We start from the raw sequence: 18,561 nt of genomic DNA on the forward strand, positions 1-18,561 counted from the left end.
TACAGTAGAATCGCATCAGCGCTCTCTCGCCAGCCCGCCGCTCTCAGACACTCCTAATTATGGGATCTTTTTGTCCATGATTGTCTTGACGTGGTCTCTGGGGTTTTACTTTAGTTTGTTGCCTTCTTACCAGTTTGCATTAACAGATTTTTCTGATTAGCAGGCACTTTTATCCACAGCAAAGTCTGTGAGTTTAGACGGTAGCTCTGGGCTACTAACTAGATCTGCTGCGTTGGTGCTGGGGAAAACTGGGCTACCTAATTCTTATCCGGTCACACAAGCCAACCAGACCCTCATGAACTAGGACGACTAGATGGAATAAGAAAATCTTGAACTTGTGTTTATCATTCCACTGAAAATGATGGTTGCACCTGGGGCTCCTACGATAGTTATGTCTGCCAGAAACATACATGATGAAACACAAAGACACACATTCAAAGCTCCAGGAGCAAAGAGGATGATGGGAAGGATCCAGGAATTCAAGATGACGAGAGAGAGAGAGAGAGAGAGAGAGAGAGAGAGACAGCGTGGGGAGAACATTCTAGAGCAAGTTCTACTGCTGTGAAGCTCTAGAACGTTGGTCAGGGAGCTGCAGAAGCCTGGAGGGTTCTAGAATGTAGGCGGGGCTTCTGTGGTGGCCTCCAGAATTCTACGCGGCCTCTTTTCTGGCCGAGGCTGTCAGAGAGTTCTAGAATGTTCGGAGCAGTTCCAGAGAATGGAGGATTCTAGAATGTTGGGCAGAAGTTCCAGAACAGAGGAGAAGATTTAAATCATATTGCGTGCAGTCCCAGAGCAGTGAGGGAGGGGGGGGCTCCAGTGTGGCCCTTCACGGTGGAACCTTTAAGCGAAGCCTCGTCTGTAGCTGAAGCTGCTGGGATGATGATGTCACGAAATTTTCTAGAACAGTTTGGGCAGATTTAAAGCTGAGGGGCGGGGCGGGGCGGGGCGGGGGGTCCAGACGGTCTGCCCCAGAACACTGAGGAAGGTTCTAGAACCTGGTGCTGTGGGCGAAGCTGTCAGACATGATGATGTTCTTGTAGAAGTTGTCGGAGCGCGTGGAGCAGTAACCTTTCACCTTGTCGATCATCTGACTGACTGGAAGGATGGAGGACGAGGAGGAAGAGGAGTTCGGCTCCACCTCTGAGGAGGAGGGGGGCGAGGAGACGCACTTGGGGCCGGTCTGGTTGGAGTAACATTTATCTGCGTCCAGGGAGGGAAAAAGACGGGGACACACGTTAGGATTTGATCATGTGACCACGGTGTAAAGTTGCCACCAAACAGAACGCCAACACTAAAGCATTAGTGGCATCACAAGTTTAAACAGAATCCAGGTGATTCATGTTACGACACACTTTAACACAGGAGAGGGATTCATTGGTGCTATTTAAGAAAAACATGTTTCATTTCCATAGCTACATATGCACAGCATAGTTCAGAAGAACCTTCCAGGGGAGAAAAGCAGCAGGAGGAATGTGTGTGAGGGCAAAATGTCCAAGACAAACAAACTGTATTATTCTCCATTCAGTGTGTGTGTAGACGTCTGGCACCACCTGTTTTGTTGTTTAACATTCATGACAGCTTTGAGTCTAAAGTATTCATCTTCAAACTGCACAGAGAGAAAGACGAGAGCATAAAGGGTTCATTAAGATCCAATTAGGCGTTTGTCTTCAGTTGTCAGATTCCAAATACACACTAGATCATATGGGTCCTGATCCCCGGGTTAGAAGACAAGAGCCTGAACTGTGAACACCAAACCAAAACCCATCACTGCACTGACAGGGGGGGGGGGGGGGGGGGGGGGGGCCAAAGGTGATGAAAACCTGGAGAAGAGCAACAATATTTTCAAAAACCATTTTCTCCTGTTATTATGTGACCAAAATTCCATGTGAGGATGTAGACCATAAGTGCTGGGTAATAGTGCTCAGCATTTGGACGTGATGAGGACAATAACACTTGAAAGTCATTCTTTGAGAACTGGCCGAGGCTCCTTTTCCTGAAAATATCTTACGGCTAAGATCATCTTCATAGAGGAAAAGAGAATTCAGTCCAATCCAAATATCCTAAAATGCTCCTTCCTTCCTCTCTCTCTCTCTCTGCACTGGTCTTTGTCTGAAACAATCAGCTCTGGAGATATAATCCTGAATAATTAATTCTCACTGCAGTTGTTGCCCAATTATTTGACCAGTTTTCAGTGAACACCTGAGCAGAACATGATGCTAGCTCACGTTAGCCTCCCATTCTCCACGTCTTAATGGACACAGAGCAGCTTTTGTGTACCAGGTCTTTGGTTCTCTTTCCTTATTTATAGTCTGGGTGCAGCGCTAACCTCTGACTTTAAGCTTTCCAGACAATCTGGTTGTTGTCTGGTGTTTTTAAAGTGTTTTTCTGTCTCTTCAAACCGTGTTGGTTGGGTTGGCTTTCTTCCTTCCCAAGGCCTTGCAATTACAAATAGTTTCAGGTTTCCTGGCCATGCGAGGGCTTGTATAAAAACATATTTGTGTTTCATTTTCGACTTGATCTGGAGATCCCTCTTCAAAATATATGCATACCTGATGTGGAAAGACAACTATGAAGAGCGGTATGTTTGGGTATCACTAGGCCGTGATCTGATTTGGACCTTGATAACTCTCAGCTATTCGTGTCTCGAGTTCAGCTGAAGGTATTTTATGGTTAAACCTCAGAGAACAGGATGGGGAGCACGAGGAAAGCTGGTGCTACCAAGCATTGTCTGACATACATGGTTCTGTGGAGGCTGCCAGTGAAAATACAAAAGAAGCTGAACAGATGTGTTTTGACACAGATTCTTTGACTTGATTTGTTCAAGAGTCTTCAGTGTTTTGTTTAAATGAGACCATGTGACATAACTGGCAGAAAAGGGTAAAACATCATTTGTAAAACATCGCAGATCAGTTGACATTGGTTTAGGGTTTATGAGGTACATTACATGGTCTGAACACCTCACAGAAACAGTAAAACAAAGACAAAGGTGGCTAATTTGATGCCAGTGAGCATCGTTTTTCAGCCAGAAAAGAGCTTTTGTTCAGTGCAGAGTGAATTCAGTTCATTTGTTAGTATTAAAAGTGTTTGCATTAGACACTTTGCCAATACTTTGGCACAATGGATTTCAATCAATCAATCAATCAATCAATCAATCAATCAATCAATCCTTGTTTATACAGCTCCAGGTCACAGCAGCGTTCTCTCACACTGTTTCCATAAAGAGCAGCTCAGAACAAACTCTTTCATTCAGAGACCAAAGATTCAGGAATTCAACAGGAAGGATTCAAGAATCCCCACAGAGCAGCTCAGAGATTAGATTAGGACCCAGTGGAGGAAGAACTCCCCTTTAACGGGACGAACTCCCCTTTAACGGGACGAACTCCCCTTTAACGGGAAAAAAGACCAGCCTGCTTTATTACCTGAGGAAAAGCCACATCCAACAACACAGAAGCTCCTGCAGGCAGAAAAGTCTCAAAGGTTGACAGTGTAAGTCAATGTCCTCTGACAAAGCACTGCACTACTGCAAGCTTGCACACATCCCAGGTATCCAGGTGTACCTAATGGCATGGTGCTAACTCTACTGTCCAGTGTTCTGGTGTCACATTGCTTCAAATTCATGGATATATAATTAAAACTGGACTTTGTGGATTGTTTATCATCACCCCACAGGTAAGAATGTAGGTAAGTTACAGCCAAGAGACAAACTAGAACAGAAGCTAGGATCACAGCTACCAATCTGAGGACGGCTGGAAGAAGTACATTTCTGGAAGGCGTCTTCGCTGAACCTTTTGACTTCACCTTTATATATGACAGCCCCCGGGGACTGTTGCACATGTGAACTGAGCTGAGGTTTGTTGAGAATGTCATCCTGAATTTATAGCAGTGTCATGCTCACTTTATTTCAATCAGTTTTCTTTGATACGATGTGGACCGACACTCGCAGTCTTCAGAGCTTTAAATCTTGGAACGCTCTTATCTAAACTGAGCCAAAGCATTCGAGCACAATGTATATAATTCACGCTCAAACGGTGTGTGTGCTGGTCCTCTGGTACCATCAGAGAGTTTAGTGTGACTTTAGCAGCCAATAATTCAGCTTCGTCTGAATCCTGCTGTTCAGCCAAAGACTTCCTTGGCATGAAAAAGGAGCTCAATCACTGCTCTTTGTCATTCCTGCCGTCGGTGCCTATATAAACACAGAGGTTAAGAAGTTGTCGTATTTTGTTGCTCAGCGTACGGCCATGATTCCCCGCCTCTCTTCCAAACGACGTCCCTGTGCAACATGAAGCTGCGGGGCTGAGAGATAGTTACTTGCTGGCGTGGGCCACAGTCACGACTTAATTTCAGAGTCCTGGACATTCGCTGAGCATGATGACAGTGCTGATTATGCCCCTGGCTCCACACGGTAATGTGCAGCTGGTCCTGTCCAGCTCTTCTGACTTCTGATGTGTCCTATGATGTCACATCAGGGTGTTTCTTTTTGTTCCTGTAGCCCCTTTTTTTGTTTTTACTTCTTATCCTCAAATACACCCCAAAGTGTTTTTCAGGTCAGAGATGGAGCAGAGGGGGGAGCTTCAGTAAAGACCTCTGGAAACATCAGGTCAACCTCTGGTTATGAACGTGTTTTTGGATGGAAGGATTCCCCGACCTCAACATCTGGAAGCTATACTGACTGAGGCTGGCGCAGAGATGCTGAGATGTTGTTGACAGACCTCAGACAGAGGGAAGATAGAGGAGAAAGAATCCTGCGTTCAGTACATGAAATATACAGATCCTGATCCATGGTGAATATGTTGTCTGTTTCCACTGGAAGCTAAGCTGTGATTATCTTTGCGATCCGTTGGAGCCGACTGTGGGAGATCACATGGCTTTACAAATGTCCAAAGCTGTTGCCCCCAGTATCATTCTACGTTCAAAGGTTTTAGATAGTACTCTTATACTGTTACCTATGAGATACTTCAATCAACCACAACTTTGATCTTTAAGACACGGTGACTAGAACACATGAGGACCACCTCACCTCGTGTCTCTTTGAATCAGTTCATCTGCACAGAGACGTACACATGAAATTCCTTAACACTACATGAAAAGTATGACTTGCGCTCGTCCATCTCGGGAGCTCGAGTGGGATCCTGAACGCATCATCGAACGCAGCCTGAAGCTTTTTCATTCTCGCTTTACTACAACTGTGTCACAAGTGAGAGAGAGAGTTCTACCATGGTGTGCACATATATACGACACCAGCATGCCGACACTAGATCGTCTCTGATGATGTGACCCAAATATTTGACTTTTTCACCACAGTTAGCGTTCGGTGGGTCGAGGAGAAGTTAACGTCGTGCTGCTCACCATAACGTGATCAGACTCTGAGCAGCTGCTGTAAGCCAGCGTACATCAGATGGTTAATAAGACAGGCCCCCCCCCCCGTATATCCTGTCTTACTTTCCTCTATTAACTTTTTAGAAAGATCACCTATAGACAGATTAAAAAGAACAGGTGATGTTGATACCAAAAGTACAAGATCCTTATCAAGTACGGGGGGGGGGGGGCTCTTCTTGTAGTTTAATACACAACTTTCCACGATCTCTCTGATAAAAGGCTTTTATCATAAAACACACAGATATAGCAGCGCTGTGGTGTTAACTCCGTCCTTCGGTGCGTATATAACCAAATCTGTGCCGCGCTTCATTTCTAAAGGTTGTGGTGTACTTGAAGCCAATTCAATCTAAAATCACATTTTAGACCTTCAAGCTGCACTAATCAACACTTTTGTACCAACAGTGGACCAAATGCTGTTAGAATTAAAGAGCTGTTTTCAAACTCTCAGTGTTTTGATTCGGAGCCACAGTTCCTCGGTGTGCTTCGCTCCTGCTCTGTGTCTGCTGGATGGAGAAAGAGGTGGTGCTAATGACCAAACACTGCAGCTTTAAATTTAGAATCGGCATTGAAAGACTCACCTACCGTGGGCTTTGTGCATTTGTTATACAAGGATTGATTACAGTAGTTTAGGTTACTAACTCTACACTGGTGGCGCTCTGGGTGCTGGCGAGCTGACTAGATAAAGAATGACTAACTGGGAACGTACAAAAATATGACTTTCCCCAGTTGTCTTCTAAGTTACACTGGCTGTGGCAGCAGTGTCCTGGAGTCCAAATAACAATTAGCAAACACCAGCAATGAAAATGGCTTCTGACCAAGATCGATGGCTTCTTTCATCGGGACACAAACTTGGGATCAAACCAGAAAAACACCAACCAGCAACCGCTGAGGACGTCAGGAGATCTAATTGTTCCGCTGGAAGCACTGCCCCTCCTCAGACATGATGTGGAAACAGAGTTAGAAACACATGAAGGAGCATTTCTTCCGCACCAACATGGGATCAAAGCGGACGTACAGAAGCGGTAACGAGACACACTGAAGCTGAACTGAACCAGATAAAATGTTGTCGTCTCTTTATCTCTGTTCACATTTCAGTAGGAGTCCATTCATCTAAATGCAGAGCATGAAAATAGTTTTCTACATTCACTTGGTGTGTGAATGTTTGTGCTACTGCTGCTGTTTAAACATGATTCACTGTGCAAAGTAAGAAAAGCTGGACGCTAAAACCTGGATCATTTATCTCATCTTAGCTCATGATTCTTTTTGTCTTTTCACATTCATCTTAAAGCTCCTTAATATCAACGTCTCCAGCGTCGCTAGCAGCAGCGGTCACAACACAATTTGCATGCAGCTACTTTTACACAGTAACAAGCCAAGAAAAGCAGCCAATGGTCTCCGTTAAACCCAAATACGGCCACAAAGGTTGATTTTGTTACAGTAAAACATCCCACTCTGTATTTATCTTGGTGACAACTTAAGAAAAAACTAAAAAATGATTCAAACCTGCTGAGTGTCTACGGGTTTACACATGAAAGGTTTGTATTTTATTACATTTGTATGAATTACCTGACTTAATCAAATGTATAATGAAAATCTGTAATGTGTTATTGTGATACAGATAAAACTGTTTGACACTGATGTTTTTCTAATCACTTACTAGTATTCATTACACTTGTGGGAAGTTCATAACGACGCTGAATTTGCTTCAGCTGTGACACCGACGATGTGACACTATTCAGACGTTCGAGCTGGGAAGCAAACACGGCAAAGAAAAAAAGAAGCTACGAGAACAGACGCCAAAAAAGTTCTCAAGAAGATTTCGAGGAGACACCGCTGGCAGCATCACACACAAGTTTAAAGCCTCCGCCGCAGCAGCAAAACTCTCCAAAGGGAATCAAACGATTGAGAACAGCAGCTGATAAAACCCCCGTATATGATGAGAGACTATAAAAAGAACATTAAACAAGCAAAGACTGAACGGCCAGATACCTCATCACACCTGAAGGACACAACAAGTCAACCTGAATATGCAAAAAGCGTTTGGATGGGAGAACTGACAGCAGTGGATCAGCGGTACCACCACCACTGCAGTCTGTCGTGGAGGGGGGGGGTCTGTCCTCTTGTGGGGGTGTTTTGCTGCAGCAGGAACTGGCAAACGGATCCTTTTAGAAGAAGAGCGAAGAAGAGCCCTCGCCTCCAGCCTGAACCCCTCCCAGACCAAAGCCATCAACCCACCACCGCCTTCACCAGGATGAGTAACTGTGAGGTCAATACTGAAAATGGTGGGGGGGGGCTGAAGTGGAGACAAAGCATCAAATAAAGTGAAAATGTCAGCTGAGAAAGTCTTGGAGAAGCCGAAGGGTTACAAACATTGTGATTACAGGAAAGACGAGAATTAAAAAACACTAAAAAATACGGAGGGTTTTTTAGCTGATTGACCAACTAACTAAAGATCTGCAAGTCTTCAGTGGCCTGGACGTGGCGAAGAGATTCTGACAAGTTAACGCACACACAGCCAATAAAATGACAGTGTTTGGTCTGTCAGTGCTTGGAAGCGAATCAGGACTTTCATCCAAAATCGTCCAACAGTTTCCCAAAGTGCTCATCTGCAGTTTATGAGTTTTACAGTCTGGATCGTGTCTCTGCTCACAATCACAGCGGAGGTCCCCTATCGGTCAAATCTGTGTTTAAATGGTAGCCTGCGCTTCACTAGCACCTCTCAGCTGTCTCACTTAATGCACGACACATGTATCCTTCAGCAGATCCATGCATTCAGCCTCTGGCTGAGTTACCTGAGTGACCAGGTGAGGACGGAGCAACAATGTTAGGAATGACAGACGGGATCAGACGCCTTCTACTTTCTTTTGGTAATTTGGCTCAATCTTGATAAAGTGCTGCTCTTGTAAAAGACATTAAGAGAAGGATCCAAAAGTTAGTGAAGAAGTTGCTGCTGCGTTCAAACTGATGAGTTTTAAAGCGTTTCGGAGAGTTCAGACACAAACACGCTGGAATAGAAATAAAAACAGAGGATCACGTTAGTGGAGGTGTGTTGCTTCAGGTAGATCCACGAAGCCTGAAGGTTGATCAAAAGGTAAATGACTGCTGGCTAATTGGTGGAGCAGCGTTGTGCCGTTCAGGTCCAGCACACTCTGGATCTGCTCCACTTATCTCTCTGTTTCTTTTGGAGCCGCTCAGACATCAGCGAAGGCTTATACAACAGACCTCCCATCAATTTAAAGGATGAATTCAATGTTGGTTTTGGACTCTTCAAGGAAATTGCCAAAAAAAAACAGAGCCCAGCCGTACGAGGCTGAAAAGCTGATGCTAAAAAATCCAAGTTTAACCACAAGTTTATTTGAGTGAAGCACAGCGACCACACGCCAACGTTTACGGCAGCGTTCAGCTTCAGCGACGCGATGAGACGAGTCCGTTTCCCCCCCTTCAGCACGACGGCTGTTTCACGGGATGATTATGATGATGATGATATTCTGCAGGTCAGAATTAGCTGATTTCTTCAACATGAACCAAAACTCAGTCACAGAACTAAAAGTTTGGGACATTTTAACTGTTTGTCCTTTGGTTTTGTGGTTGAAAAACAATGTTGAAATCATGACGTCATGAAAATCTAAATCTGTTTTATCCAATTAAGGTGAAAGATTCAGTGAATGACTACGTAATTTATTGTTAAAGTAGTGACGCCCGTCTTTATTTCAGTACTAAAGCTGTAACCTGACCTAAAGGTCTGTAAAAACATCTGCAAACAAACAGCATCACTGTCTGTTGGCTTTTTAGTTCTATATACTGTAAACCTGTCAAAGTTGTTTCTGTAAATAAAGTGGTAAATGTAATAAATGGAAACTCACACTTTAGATCAGTACGTGTCAGAAGAGGACCTCTGAGCTGTCAGATAAACTGTATATATCTAAACATTCTTTCTCTGGTTAAACGCTCACACTGGGAATGTTTAGAAACGTAGAGAACCTGCGAGACGACTGAATCTCCTCTGACCTGCCCGACTTTCACCATGTTAGTAAAAATCTGTTTTTAATTCTGACCTGATGCACAACTCTGGTGACAGTCTGCAATTCACACAAAGAGGACAAACAGTGCTGCACTTGTTTCTTTTGGTGTTTTTTGGAGTTATTCAACAATAAATGAATAAAATTCTTTGCAGCTGTGGAAGATGGAGAACTACTCAGCAGCTTTGGCACAAATAAAAACAATTGTTTCAAATCTACAACTGACCGCTAAACTGACTTAAAGTTTCTGAAATGGCCCTTTGGCACCGGGTACAAGAAAACCTGCTGTCATTGACAAATTACTGTGTTATTATGGTTCATTTTCCTTCATGTGGAAACCCTCACAGATTTGAATCTATCTGATTAAGATGAATGTCCCCTTAAAACCACACACACTCAGATATTGAGTCAATAGCGCACACTTCAAGTCCAACAGAAATAAAAATGATTCCTTTGGGCTGTCAAATTCATGTCAAAGTGCTTTAAATCCATTGTTAATTTGTTTTATTGTTATTCAAAGGAATTAAAAAGGGCAATTAATCTGAATCTTTGAGCAGCAAACTGGACAGACCTTTAAAGGCAGGGTCTGCAACACTGGACAAACTAGCGAGAGTAGCTACACTTTCAAAGTATCCAACCACAAATATCCCACCCCCCCACAACACACGAGCCCTCCCTGAGAAGACCAGCCGCTGCCGCCAGGTCTTTGGTCCTGCACCACAACCACTGACTGACGGCCTGTCTCAGCTCGTCAGTCTGACGAATAAACATCTCCGTTAAACGCCACAACCATGTAAACACAAGCTAACGGTTTAGCTCACTGTCCCGTCCTGTCCCGTCCTGTGTGTGCTGCCTGTTAGCTGCACTTCCTCTGCATTCATGCCAACTAGCTCGCTAGCTTTAGCATCACGGTAGAGTCCGGCCCAATGAGTTCAGGGGCACAGTGCACACAGGTAGGCAGGTACGTAGGTAGACGGGCAGGTCGGCCGTCCAGGTATTTCAGTGGGGCTGAATGAAATGATTATATTGGTTTATTCTCGTCCACTGACAACCACAGACACCAGATTTATTGATTTATTGATTGCTGTTAGGAGGACAACAGCCCAACAGCTGTTATTCTCTTTGTTGGCTCTTTTTTCCTGTTTCTCGTTTAGTTGCTATTGTAATTGAAAGTTTTATTTATTATCACTGTGTATTGTCATTTCTGTTTTTGCTGGAACATTTTTAATTAAGTCAAGATGATAATTATTGTTATTGATTTCTCTTTTGACTGGACATGTGATTTACAGAACAGATAAAAACTGGACACTTAAGTTCCAGCTCCAGCTGGCTTGGACAAAAAATGAAATAGATGTAGTTATTTAAATAAAACCTTGAGGATTTCTTACTGATCCTGTAAAGGATCCAACAACTTCTCTCTACTGATGAAATGAAGGGGAAAGCAAAACAGCATTAGGTACTAAATCCCTTAGAAAATTTGCTTTTGGAAACGCCCGGACATCCTAAAATCTATTACTCCATAAATTGTGCTGAAGGATAAATATTTTCCCGAATAAATCAGTGTCACTGCTTCAAGACACATCAAAATCAGCGGAAAGCTTCCTATAGAAATACTGTTCTTCACAATACTGTATCTGTACTGTATCTTCCTCTGTAATTTAGAGCACAGATGTTAAATCCAACTAAATCCAGTGAGAGTTATTAATTTGGTCTCAATGGGACTTTATTACATTGTGTCATATTTGGACTCAGAACACAGTGTTTGACTTCATGTTCCTGTTTGCCAACATCATCCTCAACATTTGGTGTTAATTTTAACGAGCAAACCCAAATTATTACATCAGTAACTGAATCTAATGTGAATCAAAGCGTTAGCCTGTTGTTACTCTGCTCTTATTAAAACTAATCATGGTTAAACACGGCAGAAGTTAGCTTGGATGCAGTCTGGCGTGCTTGTTTTTGCACCCTGGGGCACTCTAGGTGGGTGGAGTTGTGCTTTTAGTCATGCGTCAATGGGTGAAAATGGACCTCCTCCCACTCAGTGTATCTCAGGCTGGAAACAAGATTGCGTGAACTTGTATGACATCACAGTGACCAGCCAATCACAACACACAGTGGCTGCTTTCCCAAAATATCTGCTAGCAAAGTCGTCAAGTTTGAGATGACTTTTTTCCCTCCTGTTCAATTAAAGTTAAAGTGTTGAATTTGAATCTCCAGATGCACTTTGGCCACAGACATTTTGGGAAAAACAGAGCAGATCACATGATGCTGGAAGCAGGAAGTCATTCAGCCAATCAGCTTTAGCTTTACCTCCATCGGTCCTCCACTCTTGCTATTGGTTGGAAGAGCTTTCTACACACCAAACACAGATACATGAACATCACATGTGAGAAGATATTACAACACCACACATAGTAAATAATTACATGAACAAAATATTCTAAACTGAACAGAAGTCATCTTTACATGCAGATTTGTGTTTGCAGCAGGTGGTTTGGAGGCCAATCCATCTTTAAATATAGCACCAATTCATAACAAACGCTGTGATGGAAGAGTTGGTCGTCCAAATGTCTGACATCACCTTGATACACCTTCATGAACACAGGTGAAAGTAGCTTGATAATGCAAAACCACTTCCTGTTTCCTATCAACCGTCAATGTTGGTTTCTACTAACTTTAAACACAATTACCAACTATGTAGTTACTACGTCCTGGTCCAAACTTAGCCAAGTAGTTTCACAACCAACTAGAGCTCCAACAACAACAGATTGATTGGCAACTGCTTTGATAATGAAGAAATCATTTAAGTAATTTTTGAAGCAAAAATGTCAAATATTATACGGTTCCAGGTTCTCTTGTCTTTCATGATTGTTGGTCAGACAAAACAAAACAATTACTTATTCACCTTTATAGATTTATAGAGTGAGTGATTATTTGATTAACTGAGAAGATAAATAATTGAGATTTGATTATGTGGCCAAATAATTTGCCCTTTAATGCAGCGGAGGGGTTTCAGTGTCCCTGTGAGCCTGGGAGCTGTGTTTTTGGGGGCAGTAGCCCCTCGTAGGGTCTCCCAAGGCACATTGGTCCGAGTGGTGGTGGTGGTGGGGCGGGGGGCAGAGTTAGAGACCCTACACGAATCAGCCAAGAAGAAGCTGCAGCACCTCACCCAGAAAAGGGAGACCAGGACCCCCTCCTGGAGCCGTACCTGAGAGGGGTGTCCTTGCAATGGCTTGGTCTAGAGACTCTATAGTTCTACTGGGAGATCCAACCCATCTGCAGTCAGAAGGGCGGTGGCTTCAGCCCAAAGCAAAAATCTAGATGTGGAGGGAGTTCAGGAGGTTCTGGAAAAGGACTTTCTTTTGGTCATGGGAAATCAGCTGGCTCCGGCTCACCCATATCACTTGCAGAAGTCTCTGAGGTGGTCCAGAAGCTCCTCCGTGGCAAGAGGCCAGCTGTGGATGGGATTCACCCAGAGATGCTGAAGGCTCTGGACATTGTTGGGCTGTCTTAAGTGACACGCCTTTTCAGCGTCACATGGAGGTCAGTTGTCGAACCACAGATTCAGGAGGAGCAATGTGTGGATTCTGTCCCGGTCGTGGAACATTGGAGAGTTTTTTGGGGGGCTTGCATGGGAGTTTGCCCGTCTGGTCGATATGACCGTGTCCATGACAGGACCATGGGATACCATGTGGGCTAACACTGTCCCCTGCCTCCATTTCTGCTTGTGATATTTGTGGACAGGACCTCAAGGCACAGCCAAGGAAAGGAGAGCGTCCGGTTTAGAGACTTCAGAATTGCATCTCTACTCTTTGCAGATGATGTTGTTCTGTTAACTTTATCGGACCATCGGTCTGAGGCTATGCATACGCATGTTTTTAGATTCAGTGAGACTTACACTATTGTGAATAAATGTCTATGAGCCCTCATGGAAACAGAAAAAAACAACCTCTTAACTGCAGGACTTGCCTGAGAATCATTAAGTTTTCTTCATTATCAAAGTAGTGCAGTAATAGTTGTCTGTGCATCCATGACTACAGTGGAAACGGATAAATAAAATAAAGCCAGATTTCAGATGAAGCTTCTGGACAGAATATGTCTGAGTCTGCGTGTAAGCGTGATTATTGCACACTAGAAGTTTTTTAAATTCACATGTGCAGTGATAATGTTGCATACGTATATCAACGAGGTTGTGTGATTTAGAGACTTGAACTTTGGGAAAATGTATTATTTAAGCTATAAAACACAAAGTCAATGTGCTGAAAGGTTCACATTCTGCACAAGCTGTGGAGAAACTACAAATCAAGTTTTATGTTTTCTTTTTTCAAACTAATCTTCATTCCCACACTGCATGTTCTTCATCTCTCTTTGTATCTCACTCTTTGGATGCTCTCTATCTTGTTTCTAAGAGTCTCTGTGCGTCTCACCTGTGTTGCTGTGTCGTTTGGTGAAGGGGTTGAGTGTAGCTTTAGCTTTGGAGGTCCAGTTGGCGGTGCTGGAGCCGAAGGAGCTGGAGGACAGAGACTTGCCCAGGTTGTCAGAGCTCACCTTCTTCGTGTTGTTGGTGGCCGTTTTACTCCAGTCTGCACCAGAGGAACAATCAATCAATTCATTAACGGACCCACGGCCTCATATTTGATTATTTGGGGGATTTCAGGTCCTCTTTCCTTGTCTTTTTCTCCACCTTCTCTACCTCCCTTCCTCCCTCCTTCCTTCCCACCCTGTCTGAATTCCTTCTTTCAGTCCTTCCACCCTTGGCCCCTTTTCTTTGACTTTCCTCCATCTAATTCAGGAGTTTCCCTTTCCCTTGTTTCTCCCCCCCCCCCCTCAGCACATGGGATGCTGTCATGGATAATCACACAAAAGACATTAGTAATACAGAACACATGTGAACACGTTTACTGCATCGCTAATGGCATGAACCCAATAGGCCCAATTTAGTGTGCATGCTGCAGGTTCAGGACGTTTGGGGGCCTAAAGTACACATTTTACAATTGAGAAATAAATGTTGAATAAATAATGAGAATCAGCAGAATCACTCTGCTATAGAGAGATAAACCTTAATATCTCTCCCTTAATACCTTAATACAGGTTTCTGTCAGTTACTATTACTGTTACCTTCTCTCTCTGTCCAACCTCCACCCAACAGGAACCCCAACAGAAAGCTGCCCCCCTCTGAGCCTGGTTCTGTTGGAGGAGTTCTCCCCGTTAAAGGGGAGTTCTTCCTGCCACTGTTTCCTAATATAATATCTGATGCTGCTCATGTGGGGATTCTTGAATGGTTGGGTCTCTGAATCAAAGAGTTTGGTCTGAGCTGCTTTTTCTGGAAAGCGTCTTGAGGTATTATTTGTTCTGAATTGGCCCAACAACTGTGATCGGTCTGCTGCGTCCATATTCAATGACTTGCATCAAGCACACTTGAACACTTTAACTCTGTTTTCCCCTTTGGATGATCCTGGTTTCAGTGCGACGGTCACTGGCTGAATACTATGGCACAGGCGCTAACACAAAAATTAGCTTCACTTGCAAAACAATCCATAAAGGAAGCTCACAGGCCCGTCTGCTTTCTAACTGAGCTGCCAGCAGTACAGCACATCCACAGACTAACTGGACACCTGGAGGACTTCCTGGTCTTTCTCCGTTTTATCTTTTTTTATTAGCTCCAAAGCCGAGCTGACTTAGGTTTTATATTTTAATAAAGTGCCGTTGGTTTTTTTCTGCTGCTGTGGGCATCTGGCAGGAGTCCAGCAGACAGATTTGACAGGACTCCTGTAGAGACACATGAATGAGCTTTATTGTCCTGTTGTGAACCTGGAAGATCAACCTGGGACAAACAGGCAGACAGACAGGCAGGCAGACAGACAGACAGACAGGTACCTGAGTTGTCCGACAGCCTGAACCGGCCACAGCAGAGGTATCTCCTCCACTGCTTCTGGACGTTTTCTTTCAAGGCACAGTGGAAGATAAATATGAACAGACCTGAAGAGAAAAAGAAAGAAAGAAAAAGATCACAACATCACTTCTACTGTTTTGGTCACATTTCTTTTCCTTCTCGTAAAGCCAAAGTCATGTCAGCCAAAGTCTGTTGTTCGAAATGATGAAACCCCCGTTTTACAGATACACTGTCAAACTGTCAGTGTCATATCAACCCCCACACATGACTCTGTAACCTCCCAACAAGTCCTGCAGCTAAAACACATAACAGTTGAAACGTGACAGAAAAAAGAAGGAATTGTTTGACGTGTTACAAGTTAGATGCCAAAACGAGGCGGTCCAGGACTAAAACTGGATGCAGTCAAACCGACTGGGTGTCAGAGCGACGGACAACAGGGCACTTTTAACCCTCATGTTCTCTATATGTCCTAAGGATCCAAAACGAGCCGCCTTCCTTAAACCCCCACAATAAAGCAACTTCATTGACTTTTAAACCCCAAATTCATCACAAACGTTCTGAATGTCTTGGTGTTTCCTCTTCACAGTGCAGAGAGTCACCACTCATTTCTATTACAGCAAACCTTCACTGAAGCAGAGGGTTATTATCTTTATTCCTAATAAAGGTGCTGCATGTGCAAGAAAGTAGCTTTCAATGCATTTCATTGAAGGGAAACTGTGTTGAATTAATTCTGCACTCACACAACGTTATGCAGTGTTTCACTGTTTCCAGTGTTTTGGTCACCGGAGGAAATGTCACTGAGTCTGAAGCTGCAAGAAAAGATCATTTATGGGGTTTTCTCTGCTGTGACGGGTCACTTGCGATCCTTCAGACTACAAATGGGTTAATTACAGGGGGTGGGGTCATTTTCAGGTGTTATAACAGAGGACGGTCACCTGGACAGACCTGCAGACAGACCCCGAGGCAGCTGTTCTGTGTTCTGATTTACTGAACTGTTAAAGTTGTCAAGGAAAACAAACGGACCAAAAAATACCAGTAGAGAAAGGCCGTCTCACTTGAGGCCCTGTATAAGTAAGCCGAGCCCCCTGTAGTCACCTTGCAGTGAGTTGAAGATGGAGAAGAGATACATGAAGGCCAGGTTGACGGGCCCCCAGGCGAACAGAGCGAAGCCCCAGGTCATCCCCAGCAGGAAGGTGAGGCTGATGACGCTCCGCAGGTTTCGCAGAACCTGGATCACAGCAGAAGAGTCCGTTTACTTTAGTTCTTCATCCCTAAACCCTGATGTGTGACTCTTTGCTCTGCTCCCTTCAGTGACCGTCGGCTCGGTGAGATTACAGTGCTTCTATTTTAGCCACGAAATCTCCTGACAGAGATTTAAAGACCATTTTATGAATTTATGCTCCCGTTAGCGGCAACTAAAAGTGAATAACACGTTTAGTTGGAAAAATGTCTCTTCTTATCTTACAGAAGTATGCAGCTAAATCAGACGCTTCTCAGCTCAGGGACAGCAGGCCTCCAACAGGAGAACAGCTCTGGAGCACACTGATTGATTTGCAGGCTCTTCATAGCGAAAACAGGCCGACGTTTAGGCTAAATGTGTCTTCATCAGAGTCTGCATGACTCTGCCTAAGTGCTTTAGCACTTTAGACGCTCCAGTTCTTTTCTTCTCTTGGCAGTCACTTCATTGTGTCGTGCTTTTCACACAGCTCATGAGACCTTCCTGGAGATCACAGCTTAATAAAACACTTTAATGCACGATGGGTTTGAGTTTCCGCTCTTTGTCCATTCATCCTGTGTGGCTAATGCTGCTCAGGCTAACTAAAGGGTCATTCCTGTGCCCCAGAGGCTCTCAACACTGAAAGGGTAACTCTGCCCACATCCTGGTGTCTGAGTGGCTGGTAGGTAGTAAAAGTGTTGGAACTGGTCCAGTAGATCACCTCAGCCAGCAGACACCAAACGGGCTGCAATGGCTGCAACGTGATCCTTTGGGACAACTGCACCTGATCACAGTAGGTCCACTAAAAGAGCTTGTTTGATCCACTGACAGGCTCAGAGTGTTATTCTAAGTGTGTGACAGCATCATGGAAAGGATCCCTACAGAGAGAGACCTGGAAGATCCTTTTGGTTTAACCACAAACAGCACACACACCAGACTACATTCACTAAAACAGGGATTTTAGAGCTGCTGCCTCCATCAGTCAGTGTGTGTGTGTTACTTTGGTGTTTTAAAGACTTAGTTTGGAACCAACACAATGTTGGTGTAACTCATGAAAACAAGCTCTTTTAGTGGACCTACTGTGATCAGGTGCAGTTGTCCCAAAGGATCACGTTGCAGCCATTGCAGCCCGTTTGGTGGCTGCTGGCTGAGGTGATCTACTGGACCAGTTCCAACACTTTTACTACCTACCAGCCATTCTGAACAGGAATACGTAAAACTAGGGCCCACGTTTAAACATACTTAAGTTAAATAGTAAGAGTAAATGAAAAAACTTTTAGAAATGACGGCTGGCTTCTTATGAACGACCTCTGATGATGAGAAGTCCGTGGAAACTACTTCCACCCAACAGGGACACAAAGTGAGCTGGAACATTCACCTCCTCCCGCAGCGTGCGGTTGCTACGTTTGCCGTTGCGGCCGCAGATCTGCAGCATGACCACGATGAACATGGCCACGTTCAGCAGAAACACCAGGCAGAAGTAACCGACACACGTGGTGTAGAAGACCACTGAATTCTGGATCCAGCAGCTGAGGAGAGAGAGAGCACACACACACACACACACACACACACACACACACACACACACACACACACACACACACACCACTGTGACCACTTCCTTTCTGACCTCACATGTGAAATATGAAGATTTTACAGCCAGAACACAGATTTTTCTGGAGATAAAGTAGAGACACTGATGCTGTTGAAGTTATCTAACTTAGACTGGAGTTAAAACGTGATTCATCCGTGCTGCTGTCAGCCCACCGTGCTGCTGCAGCTCCACAGTCTCTGACAGGGAACTTAAAGCTAACCAAGGAATGACAACTGCTCATGAGGGTGAGAAGAAGTGACAGGTGATGGTGCGCACGTCCTAAACTCAGAAGAGCTGACAGGAGGAAAGTAAAGGCCAAAGAATCCTCCATCTGCCCTGAGACGTTGAGCAGATACTGCAAGAAATTACAAAGTTTAAAGAGGATCAGCCGCTCTGTCAAGAGCAGAGGCATAAATAAAGGTCTGAGCAGCAGCTCACTGCTCTGGATTACAGTCATTCTTTA

At 44.2% G+C, this 18,561-nt stretch overlaps 1 protein-coding gene across 1 annotated transcript in view; it reads right to left on the reverse strand.

Annotated features, from left to right (window-relative positions):
- Positions 1–984: 984 nt before the first annotated feature.
- Positions 985–18,561, reverse strand: part of adgrg6 (adhesion G protein-coupled receptor G6) — a 61,360-nt gene continuing 43,783 nt past the window's right edge. Inside the window, exons 22-26 of the mRNA XM_070849839.1 lie at positions 17,883–18,033; positions 16,384–16,516; positions 15,273–15,374; positions 13,823–13,978; positions 985–1,200 (exon numbers count right to left, since the gene is read on the reverse strand). Coding sequence (XP_070705940.1) covers positions 989–1,200; positions 13,823–13,978; positions 15,273–15,374; positions 16,384–16,516; positions 17,883–18,033 — 754 coding nt within the window. The 3' untranslated portion in view covers positions 985–988. The remainder of the gene's footprint in view (positions 1,201–13,822; positions 13,979–15,272; positions 15,375–16,383; positions 16,517–17,882; positions 18,034–18,561) is intronic.

Source organism: Pempheris klunzingeri, chromosome 18, assembly GCF_042242105.1.
Source record: "Pempheris klunzingeri isolate RE-2024b chromosome 18, fPemKlu1.hap1, whole genome shotgun sequence".
Classification (NCBI taxonomy): Eukaryota; Metazoa; Chordata; class Actinopteri; order Acropomatiformes; family Pempheridae; genus Pempheris; species Pempheris klunzingeri.